Source organism: Lutjanus erythropterus, chromosome 5 (genome assembly GCF_056507025.1).
Source record: "Lutjanus erythropterus isolate fLutEry1 chromosome 5, fLutEry1.hap2, whole genome shotgun sequence".
Classification (NCBI taxonomy): Eukaryota; Metazoa; Chordata; class Actinopteri; order Lutjaniformes; family Lutjanidae; genus Lutjanus; species Lutjanus erythropterus.
In genome coordinates, this window is record NC_139321.1 from 26,422,171 (window position 1) to 26,434,803 (window position 12,633).

General features: G+C 38.0%; 1 protein-coding gene across 7 annotated transcripts in view; it reads left to right on the forward strand.

Moving 5' to 3' along the window:
• The window catches only part of LOC146327035 (glutamate receptor 3), a 119,350-nt gene extending 108,031 nt beyond the window's left edge, over nucleotides 1-11,319 (forward strand). For 2 of the 7 annotated variants that reach the window (XM_084719416.1, XM_084719419.1), the window contains 3 exons: nucleotides 5,077-5,191; nucleotides 6,625-6,872; nucleotides 9,505-11,319. In XM_084719416.1, the coding sequence (XP_084575542.1) occupies nucleotides 5,077-5,191; nucleotides 6,625-6,870 (361 nt within the window). In that variant the 3' untranslated portion in view covers nucleotides 6,871-6,872; nucleotides 9,505-11,319. Of the gene's footprint in view, nucleotides 1-325; nucleotides 441-5,076; nucleotides 6,873-9,504 lie in introns of those variants that run through there. The other 5 variants (XR_014770623.1, XM_084719417.1, XM_084719420.1 and 2 more) reach the window with 5 other exon arrangements.
• Nucleotides 11,320-12,633: the final 1,314 nt, after the last annotated feature.

The window sequence follows — 12,633 nt, forward strand, 5'->3', positions numbered from 1 at the left end:
TTTCTTCTCAATGACAAGTGTCCCCATCCCGCACACTTCAGTTTCTAAACTACGTAACCCTTCATGCCACCTTTTCCAAGATTTAACACTGTCTTTACCTTATTATGAGCCTTTCTTATCTCTCCATATTCCTTAAATTCTTAAACAATTTGTCCTTTCCTAGACCATTCTGATTAACAGATAGTACTCTGTGCATAAGCCCCTGCTTTGACAGTGGTAGTCTCACTACCATTTATCATTATGATGCTTAGTACAATTATTACTTTGCATTAGATTTCTCACGGACCTGTGCATTTTCTTACAAGTTATGTTTTATCGTTTCAAGAAATGCTGTTAACCTGGCAGTTTTAAAACTGAATGAGCAAGGCCTCTTGGACAAATTGAAAAACAAATGGTGGTACGACAAGGGAGAGTGCGGCAGCGGGGGAGGTGACTCCAAGGTCAGCCTCGATGTCACCACAATCGGGTACCATAGTGCAGAGTAATCGGCAAGGCTGTTACGACAACCCAACCGTAAACAAACCAACTGTCCATCCTAACCAACCTGCTGCTGCCCCACGGCAGATTACCAGATTAACTGTCAGTCTGACCAGGCACTTTCGCAGCTCAGATCCAACTAAGGAGCCCTTGCTTATCTGACAGAAAAATACTAATTGTCATTATTGAGGCTGTAGATGAAAAAGTTGAAAAAACTCAAAATTTCAAGGTAGCTTACTTCAATAGATTTTTTAGTTTTGAACCCAACTCGAAACAAAAGTTTTCACCAACTATTAATGTTCAAATGAGATAATTTGCTTGTCTTTGTTAGATTAACTTGAATCTCTGAACTTTAAAACCCCCTGTGAACATTTTTTGAAATACTAGAAATATTTTTGGGGGTTTCTAAAACTCAAAGATTCAAGTTTATCTAAAGAAGCAAAGTTAATTATCTCACCAAAAGACTGTAGGTCAGAAAAACTTAGTTTATTTTAGAGTTTGATTCAAAACTCCAAAATCTAATGAAGGTAGCTGCTTTGAAAGTATGATTTTCCTAAACTTTTTTGTTTTAAGCTTTCTCTCTGTTTGACAAAGTATGAAGTGATGATTTGTCTATTCGGTCTATGTGGCTGCTCTGCAGTTGTGAAAGGGTGAGCTTTATTTATTCTCCCTTACACATGTGTAGGGCAGATCACCTAGCATCAGATCTTAGGATTTTTGTCTAGGTATCTTTGATAGTTTGAGGTAAAGAAGTTGATGAAGTCAGGCACATGTAATTGAAGAGGAAGCCTTCAAGTTTGCCAGTGATAGAATATTTTAGATTGAAAAGGCCGTAAACCTCCAGCCTTCCCTCCTGAAGGTGAAGTTTGCTAATCCTGTAAAGTACATGGCTTTGCAGTCCTTCACCGCACAGCTGCTTCACATCCGTGACACTGGCCCAGGACCCATGAGCTTTAAAGCCAATGTGATAAATTCTACTTAAAGCCTCAAAATGGCTGCTTAGCTGAGGCCGACTGGAAAGCAAGGGGAACAGCGGCGTCTTGAGGGGACTAAGCATTGCAGGCGAACGTGAGAATTCTAATTAAACAAAAGAGTTTTTAATGAGTCATGTGATAAACTACCTGTGGTTTGATTCCACTACATGCAGCTCCTACCCCCCTCCAGCTCATTAATAACCCAGCTGTGACCCCTTTGACCATCAGATCTCTCCCTCTTTTTCTGTGGTTAAATGATGAATGATTTTTCCATTATGGAAGCTAATGGTGCAAAGTGTGAAACCCTACTCAACCATGACATCTTAGAGTAATGTTTTGTAGATTATGTGCCATGAAGCATTGTACTCTTCTCTCTAGATTACGTATAAGGCAGTAGCATTATATTCTGCACAATGCAGGTCAATTTTATGACAAATGACGCTGTCAGCGCACATGTGATGATATGGGTCACGTAATTGGCTAGATCACAGACAAGCGGCAAGGTCCCAAGAACTGCAGATTGTGTCACAACACTCCTAATACCATTTGTCATGGATTGGCCAAGACTACAATGAACAGTTAAAGGAGAAATATGTAATATATTTACTGCATTAAATCATAAAATGACCATGTGTCATAAGAGATTAAGGAAACATGCTAAGTTGGTATACTGGCTTCTCCGACAATAACATTCTCCTTTGAAATTGGCATTCAGAGCAGAAACGCCTATTTCTCATTTATTATATTTCAAATTAATACTGAATGTTCACGAAATAAGTAAGTGTAAGTTAATGAGTTGTTAGACTTCAATAATAAACTTTTAGAAGGGGTAGATGTTTCTAAATTAAATTGAGCAATATGTTAATGAACTCTGGCAGGAAGTCGCTCCAGAGTCCAGAGTGTGTATTTTCAGAGCAGTGGGCTTTTGTTTTCGGGATATAAGGCTTAGCTTTACATTGACAGACAATTAACAGAGTTATAAACATACAACACGCTCCAACCATAATCTATTTAATATACCATCTATGGTTTCAACTGGCGATTTGGATTGCTGTACTCATTTTCGAACGTCAGGGTATTACATGTTTCTCCTTTAAGCTGCAGCCATTTTTAAGATAGCATCAGCACAAGAGGCTGCATGAGGCATAGATCAAAACATATCTTACTAAAATCACTGTGGTTACTGTCTGAAGCGGATTCTGTATTCAAAAGTCACCTTTTTTCAGTGTTTGCATTGCTAACATTGCTATGTTTTATAATCACTGAGCTCAGGAGGCCTGCCTGTGCAACTGAGAGCCATTTGACTGCATCTGTCTCTTGTGCTGTCATCGATCTTTTATCACGCGCAGGTATGTACAGTCCTGTCTGTGTGTTTCCTGGCTTGTGTCGGCTCACCGTGACTCAGTGGAAAGGTCCGATTAGCTGGAATAAAGCGGCCCGCTCCTGCTCTGCTCCAAACAGTGCAGCGCTTGGCCCCGTCCTGCTCACCGCTCCGTGTTCCAACAGACATCGGGAGCTGCACATAGTCATGCACACAGCTGCACACTGACACACACAGTTAACACAGCTCTTTCCTGCCCTCAGGCACAACACAGTGCAGCCTTGATTGAGTTTCAGACACAGAGCATGTTACAGGGTAATTGCATTGTTAATCAATGTCTCTCCGAGCCAAGACAATGGTCTGGTCTTCACAGTCCGTTTCTCCAGATTGGCTATGAGGGATATACAGTGGTGTAATCTTCTCTCAGTGCATTATGCATTGCATGGATCCCCTTTGGGGACATTGTTCCCAGGGAGTAGTCAGGTCAGCTCATTTATTGATGTACTGTTTTGCTCTTTTACACAGAGAAATTGAGCTGAACCACAAATGTTATATTATGACTACAAAATGTGATATTTATCCAGCTTTACAGCTGTTTTTTCCTGAAGTCATTCAGTGCAATAGAATATTATGATCATTTATATTTACAGACAGTATTTTGACATCATGATCTAACTCCTAGTATATAGATATGCCAGTAAATAGATATCAAACAGCAAACAAATCATTTACTTAAGCACTAATACCACACTGTGGAAATAGTATCAATCCTGAATTCATAACCTTACTTAAGTAAAAGTACAACTATTGGCAGCAGTATTTACTTGAGTTGTTACTGACGTAATTTATTAAATATGGAAGTACTCACTCACTTTTCACTTTCACTGGTTTCACTAGTTACTGGTCACAAACACACACACACAATTAAGCCTGTATTTACCGGCAATGGGTTTGATTTTTGATTGATTTTACAACTAGATTAGTTCCTTAAGCTGTTGTATTGGGAAAAGTAGAAGAAGAGAAAGCCACCAGAACCCAAAAATGAAAACTACAGGGAGATGGATTTGCCTTTTTATTATTTATTTCATGTGAGTCATCTTTGAACACAGATGCACTTCTGAGGTGGTAATCACTCGCATTGGCCCGTTCCTCACCCAACACATTTTTGGAGAGCCCCTCTTTCTGTGGGTCCCATGGGCTCCAGTGCAACCACACTGCGTGCGCTGTCTATGTTTAAATGGATTTTCCAGCTACTCAAGAGAGGAGTTAAATAGTTTATTTATCTTAAGAGGTAGGAGCCCCATAAAAGACCATTAAATACTTCAGTTTATAAGACAGTTTCAAAATAACAATCACAAAATTTGGAAATAGGCGCACGTGGTTTTCACTGGACTGGAAGGGTATGCAAAAGTAACTAGTAACTAATGCTATCAGACAAATGTAGTAGAGTAAAAAATACACTATTTGACATGAGATGTAGTAGAGTAAAAGTATAAAGTTGCATAAAATGTACTCAAGTAAAGGACAAGTACCTTGAATTTATACTTCAGTACAGTACCTCAGTAAATGTAATTAGTCACATCCCTCTGCTGATGGCAGGAAAAAGCTGTGTCAGACATTAGATTTTGCTGCTACAGGCAAATATGAGAGGAATTATTCCACTGATACCTTTGAGCTTAGTGCTGCAGCTCTGTGCAGTTTGGTTGGGACACACTTCATCTGACACTAATCTGGCGTAATTGGGAGATAAGGTTGTCTTAGCGATATGTCGGGATAGACCACGCAAGAATTAATTAAGCTCTCACTTTTGGGCATAGTTGCTTGGATATGAAATTGGATGTAATACCTCCAGAATTGATTGTTGTCATGCTGGTGACAGTAGTATTAGTAGTCTTAGCCATCGCAGGATTAAAGCTGATATTGTGGAAATGGAAAGGTAGATTTTTCTGTCTGTTAAGATGAAGCTCCTGTTTGATTGAACTTGTGAAGCGCTGGTCAGACAGCCCCTGTGACCCCCAAAATCAAAGTACCCCGATCATTTTTAATCCTCACAGACTTGCAGATCGTACTTTGGTACCTGCTCGTCACCCTGTTAACAGCGTATGCCGATTACTCAAAGCGATATGGGTAGGTCCTGGCTTTAGACTAGGGGTTATAAAGGTAATAGGTAGAATGCCTGCTCTCTGTGATGTTGACATAGCCAGGAGCCCTGCTTTATCGCTTTGTAAAGTATGTAGTAGTTTAAAAGTTGAATAACATAAAATAACATAATATAATGTTATTTATGTTATTTCCCACGTGAAGAACTCCTGTAAACCTTGCAGTATTGAAACTCAGTGAACAAGGCATCTTAGACAAGCTGAAAAACAAATGGTGGTACGATAAGGGTGAATGTGGAACCAAGGACTCTGGAAGTAAGGTCAGTCGCTGCAGGTCTTTTGTACTGATTCCAAATTGCATTTTGACGTACTGTTCATATGCAAGACAAGACTTCTCTAACATCTATAGTATACATTTTGTTTATTTGCTACACATAATTTTTCTTTTTTTCTTTCACTTTTTCTGCCACAAGCTGTGTTAAAACATGTGGCTTTTAACACAAGGCACTGCTTCCCCAGATTCATTTTTTTCTTTTTTTTTTATGCAATAGAAATGAGACACTTTTTGATGCAATTTAAAATGTAGAAACTCTCTCTCTTTTTGTGAAAACTGTAATGATAATACGGTGGGGAGATTGCTTAAAGTGCCTTTCAGATACACTTTCAATTGAATCACAGCAGTTAACAGTTGTTGATAAATGCTATTTTTGCTCATTTTCACTCTTGACATTCATGATACTTTTGACCATTATGCTGCTGTTCCTATTTACCAAACTGTTAATGAAAATTTGATTTATTTGTGTTGTTACTAGTTTGCATTGAGATGTGTCTATTAGATTCTTGGGCCTCCTGTGGTGTGATGAACAAGCAAAGCCTCTTATTGTGATGAGTTACTCGAATTCAACTCCTCTAAGCAGCGAGAACGCCGTAGGGTGTCCTCTAAATCTTGTGGCTGCTCGGAGTTGAGGTTAGAGGCTCTGTTTGCACACATTACAAGAAGTCGAAGAATGTAATAAACCCACTATTTAACCCTCTGAGATACAGTCAAAGCCTCAGATTACAGGTTAGGGTTGCTAGATTAGCTTTATGCTCATAGGGTTAAACTGCAAATAGTAAAACTCTAATGAACAAATTTTTAATGAATATGTTTGGTAGGTAAGCAGCAGCAAAATGGTTTGATCCTTAGTGTTTTTTTAAACTTTAATGGAGCTATCATTCATCTACTATGAATTTGACTGTACTGTATGACAATGTTGCCATGAGAGTTATACGTACATGTCGCTAAGACAGGGACTTTCAGAGCTAATCGACCTATGCGATACTGACCAGCTTCCTAACATGGTCAAGAGCAGAAGCCATTTTACATAGATGTAAATGCAGGGAAGGGAAAGCTCTACATTCACCAGCAGATAGAGCATTAAAAAGAGTTGGCTTCTTTCTCCTCAGTGGAGAATGGTTTGACTATGGCAGTCTGAAGTTTCTTATAACTTTGCGACGGCCATAGGAGAATCAGTTCAGTCGAAATTCTAGCCTAAGCACCTCATTACATCTTCAATTTTTGGTTGCTTGTAGCAGTTAGTCCATAATCTGCCACATGTAGCGCCAGTAAGATAGAGTATGATGATTTACTAAAGCAGTTTTTAAGTCGAGGCAATGTGTGAGGATCAGTTTGAAGGATGCAGGCTGCTTTTTTTTGTTCTGCTGCCCTTGCTCCACTGCAAAACTCTTAACTATGTTATTCACTTTCCCCCAGGACAAGACAAGTGCTCTCAGCCTAAGCAATGTGGCTGGTGTCTTCTATATTCTGGTTGGAGGGCTGGGGCTGGCCATGATGGTGGCTCTGATAGAGTTCTGTTATAAATCACGACAAGAAACCAAACGGCTGAAATTGGCCAAGAATGCCCAGAATTTTAAGCCGGCTCCCCCGACCAACACCCAGAACTTTGCCACATACAGAGAAGGCTACAACGTATACGGAACCGAGAGCGTTAAGATCTAGAGGTACGTCGCCTCGCCTTACTGTCCGCACGGCCCCTCGAGCGCCGTGGAAGATGAATCATTTAGCTTCCTGTCATATCAGTGAGAGTAAATAATTCATTTGTATGTATTGCCGTACATAGCTGCTGCTTGTGAGGTTGCTTATGGTTGTCATGTTGGCTGCAGCAGAACACACCAAGCCCACTCAAATACAAAACTCTGAGATGTTGTTTGTGCTTTGTAACATATAGCTGCATGGATAGAGCCCCAGGCTGCATGAAATCTACACGCACATCATCGTAGCGCACACAGCCTCGGTTTGTGTAATATCTTACAACTGAACTGTATAAGAATTTAACTTGTGTAAAATTCTGTGATTATAATCTCATCTTTAAAGGGTGAGTTCTCCCAAATTACAAAGAGAAAACATATTTCACTTGCCTCTAAAGTTATTTAGCCAGTAGAATTTTATTGTTATATTTACACAGTAGAGCTGCAACTAAGAATTATTTTCATTAGCGATTAAACTGTTAGTAGTTCATTGGTCGGTTGACTGTTAAATGATTAATCATTTATCAAAATAGCTGACGATTATTTTAATACTCAATTAATAATCCGGTAACTGTTGCAGCTATGTTACACAGTCCTCAGATTTCAGCTGCCGTTTCAGTAGCATTAGAAATGATAGAATTTAACAGTATGTGAGATAACAGCGTTTTATCAACAGAATATGGCAGACAAGAATATGTATTGTCTATCTAAAAAATAAGAATTGTTGTGTTTTCATAACGTTAGAATCGGGCTGAGGCAATCACTGATTATGGAATTAAGTTGATTTGCATAACATGCGGACAAATCACAATACTACGAATATTTTAGACAGACAAGCAACAGTATATTTATCTATATGATCCACAAACTGGAAAGGTCTTATCACAGCAGTACAATTGTTCTGCATGAGCACTTGAATTGAAAGCACGGGAGCGCTCTGTCAAACAGTAGACCAGCAGCAGCAGCAGCGCAACAGCACTGTCCTGCTTTCTGTCAGCACCTCTGCCTGATATATCAGGATTATCAACAGGTAGAATGTGTTTCTGTCACTTATATTTGATTTTCTAAAGGTTTCTTTATTTGCCTCATGTTAAAAGTAATTGCTGTACTGCTGCTGTCAACGTAACATTTCACCATGCATCATCTAATGTTGTTGTTCGGCCGTTTTATTATTATTTTCTGATTTCTTTAACGGCCATGTTTGAGTGTAGAACTTAGTGGCATCAAAAGTGGTGAACTTGCAAATTGCAAATACCCTGCCTCACGCAAGTGTGTAGGAGAATCTACGGTGGCCACAAAACAAATGTGAATGGTCGTATCTAGAGCCAGTGTTTGGTTTTTCTGTGGTTTGCAGATATGAAACGAAAACACTGTTCTTATCAGGTGATTCTACACTAATTAAAATATGAATTAATTTGAATGAAAATTATATTCCATCTCTGCCATATTCTGCCTATAGATGCCCCTAAATCTCACACACTTGACTTTTAACACCACTAAAGATAAGAGGGAATTCCCAAAATAACTCTGTGCAGCAGTTCCACAGCAGTGAACTAACCCGAGGGGAGCGTGCCCTGTTAAATATGCTGTTAAATGAATTGTTAGTTTTGTATTTGATTGGATTGATTGCATGTGTGTTGCTTCTCGTTAACCACAAAGTGTGAAATGTCTGTTTACAGAAGTACAGCTGTACAACAGATCGACATACAGTTGTAATTTAAAGGCCCTGAAAACATATTTTTTCAATCAACATCTTACGTTGAGTGATGAAGCCTACATGAACAAACCATACAGTATTTTCTGCCACAGTAGATAAGTTTTGATTACTTGTGTATTTGTTTTTTGTCTGAGCCCATCTCACTGGTAACACTATAATATAATAATAATAATAATAATAATAATAATAATAATAATAATAATAATAATAATAATACGTTTTTCTCCCCTTGGAACCAAGGTCAACTTTCTCCTTTGCTGTTTCCTAGCTATAGCTTTATAGCTATACGTAGCTATTTAGCTAGTGTTTTCCTTTGTAGCAAAATGCTAGCTAAATAGGTAGCTAATGTGCATCATTTGGTAGCCAGCTAATTATGTATGATAGCTAAAGTTAGCAAAAATAATGTTAACTTTAGCTAACTTAAGATATGACGATATGGCGCTTTTACAGGTTCCTCAACAACATATATTAACCATTTCCAAAATATGATTTTGTTGTCAGCATCCAGATGAGCCTACCACATAGGCACTACAGGAAACGGGAAAGGAGAAAGTTAACCAAGGTTTTTGGCGGCCACTACGCTTGCTCAACTGTTATTGGCACAGAACAAAAAGAGGCAGGACTTAGGAAGAGTCAAATAATGCTCAATTTATGCACAAATATTTGGTGTTAATGAGAAAAAAATGCAGGATGCAAAACCAAGGTTTCAGGGGCTTTAAAAAAAGACTAAAGGCAACAGCGTTTTAAGATAACGTATAATTCACAGTCACAGATTTTCACCCTGTGCGAGTTATACACACGTACAGTCATACACATGTAAATTTTTTCTGACAATCATATAAACCTAAACTTTGCTTGTATTTGCCTCTACTCTGTATGTTGACACAGGTTTAGGAAACATTTCCATTATCCCTTACAACTGTGACTAAACATCTATGAAAGGATGGGATCACGGGGATTGAGCTCCAAGCCAAATCCTCTCGGGCGGACACGGCACGATAATCTGCAATGATGACACGAGTGGACTGGTCATGGGAAGAGCCGATGCAGTTCCCTCCTCTCAGTGCCTTAAGGAACTCTGAGTCCAATCAATGCAACTCATTCACAATGATATTGCTTTTTGCTTGAAACTCATACAAAACAGAAGAATGGTGCAGTGATTAAAGCATGTATATATCTCTATATATAGACAGATATATAGACATATATAATACATTTGACATGCTACGATGAATGAGAGAACTAAAGCCATCATTTGCAACCCTAAGCACATTTTGAAGTGCCAGAAAGAGGACGAATCTTATCTTATATGACAAGTGTCTAATTGGTTTCTTGTAATCAATATGATCAGATTACTCTTCATCCTTCTGCTGCCAGATTTTCACTGGTTATATGTGTTCAAATAATTTTATTAGATCTATTCAGTGCACTGTAAGACACTGGTTATTAGACAATAGCTTTTATACTGCTGTAAGTCACTTGTAGTGACCATGTACTTGTTTTAAAAGACAGATTGATCCTATCGGAGCAAAATGCCATTCAGCCCAAAAACAATTACGAGTGTGTTGTTTGTACTCTAAACTCTGGTGCTGCTGCCACTGTCTTCTGAACGTTTTGAAGGGACTCACGAAGATGAGATAATGATCTGGTTTGGCTCTTACGCACCACAGAACCAGGTCATAATTCGCACTTCCAATACTGCCAAGAGTGTGTTTTGTATGACAAAAGGGTGTGTAAAGCAAAGTATTCATGCTTGAGTAAAAAACAAAAAAAATCTGTTTGTGATTTACAGTTTGTAAAATATCAAAGGAGCACTGACTCGCTAAGGTTTCGTCGCTCCAAACAGTCTTTCCCTGAAGTCTAGAGTCTTCTGTACATGAAAGTAAAACCAAACAAAAAGGGTAATTCAATTGTAGATTAACTGCAATCCAATTAAAGGATAACAGTAATGGCTTTTAAACTGTAGTATTTTGGATTACCTTACCATTTTCTTTTACAATTGCACATTTTACAACAAGCTGTGGTTTGCTTTTAATTTGATTTCCTTTAATGAGCATTACAGTGTTTGGTGACTTCACTTAGTAAATGAAAATATATGAATACAAACGGAAAATAGATTTATACAAGGTTATACCAGGGAGAGTCCTGAAGCTTAGCACATTTCCATATTGCTGTAATAATTTTATTTTCTTTCAAAAAGACTGTGACTCCATAGGATTTAGGAAGATAATTATCTAATCACCTGAAACTATGGGCAGATAGTTTTATATATATATATATATATTAAAAAAAAGAAAAGAAACCAATAATGTGAAGAAAATTAAAGAACGAGTTGTGAAAGATGTGTACATTTAGATAAATGAGAATTATTTATATTACACTATGAGATTGGCCTCCCGTTTTTTCCTTTTGGGTTTTTTTTTTCTAAGAAATTGCATGTGAAATCAGTGATGCTTGACGAGCTCTGCTACTCACAAACCGACCTTAGGTTATCGTTAGAAATCCAGCCCTGGTTCTTACTTTGTAAATCGGTTTCACCTTTTTCTTTTTTGTACGCCTCACCTTCTGCAAAAAACAAAAATTGCCAGGCATAGTAGTGGGTACAAAAGAGCAAGAGATGCATGCATAATTTGCTGAACCTCATTAGTGAGGCGCTGTACAGAGAATTTTAATACATTTTGTAAATAAAATGTACAGAAAGGGTCCCGTGTCTTTGTTCTTGTCATTTCACAACAACTGTTTGAACCTGTCTACTTTTAATAAAACACTTTGGATGATTTAGTGGCCTGCAGGGATTATAGGAGACATCTGGGCTCAGGTTAAACATGCTGCATACTTAAATTCTAGTGTGTGGTAGTGTGTGTTGGGATGTGCCCAAATATGTTATTCAGGAAAGTACGAATAATGTGATGGAAACAGGCACAGCTAAAAAAGGCTGCATCTAGAAGATTATTCCCTCCAATGTAAGAATAATTTTAGACAATTGTAAATCATTACTTGTAGAAATTCATGTATAATGCAAAGCATAATCTTAAGACTTGATAAATAGATCTGATTTTCTAATATCTCCTGGTTACAGGGGACAGAGGCAGATTTAGTCATGTTTGGGCTGAAGGCAAATATAAGCATTATAACTCTTTTTCAAATTTGAATAAATATTAATTTGTAAAGATAAACGTTTATTTATGGTGATGTGCTGATGATGAGCCTCAGGAAAGAAGTCGTTGTCTGATAGTACGACAGTGGATGCTAATGTATCTCTTACCAGACAGCAGCAGGGTGAGAGGCTGTGGCTGGAGTGATTATTGTCTTTAAGTATCCTCCTGCATCCTCCTTTTTTTCAGCATGGCTGGGATAGCTTCATTTAATATTTTACCATTTGTGACACCATGCCATGCAGTTTGTTTACTTGTTTAAGATCATGGAAGAGTCTGAGATAGTGGTCCGACCCCCAGAAGCACTCGTGTATGAAGTATTCTGGTGCCATTTTAGCATATTCTTTTTTAGAAAAAAATTAAAATAAATATTAAAACAAAACAAAGCATCTTTTTAACCTTATGTTTACGTGGCATTTTGTGGGGTCATTGTTTCTTTGTGGCCTAAGGCAATCTTAAGTTTTTTTGCTTTGTGCTCCAATAAACAAGATTTGTACCTTGGTCAATTTTCTCCTTTGTTTCCTGTACCTGGATACACTATGTGTTAGGCTCGTCTATGTTGGAAAGATAAACAGATTTTGAAGTTGGTTAGAAGATGTTGCTTGGGGACATTAAGTCACATCTTAAATTAGCTAATGATAGCAAAATGCTAAGCTAAGTTAGCCAAGTAGCTAGCAAATCTAAATCAATCATTAGTTAATTAGTTTTCAGCTTGTAGCTAATGTTAGCAAAATGCAAGCTACTCAGCTACCTGACATACATCAATTGTTTGCTACCTAACCTAACCTAGCCAGCATTTTGCTAATATTAGCTAACTTAAGATATGTCTTTATATATATGTCCACCAGCAGTATCTTCAATA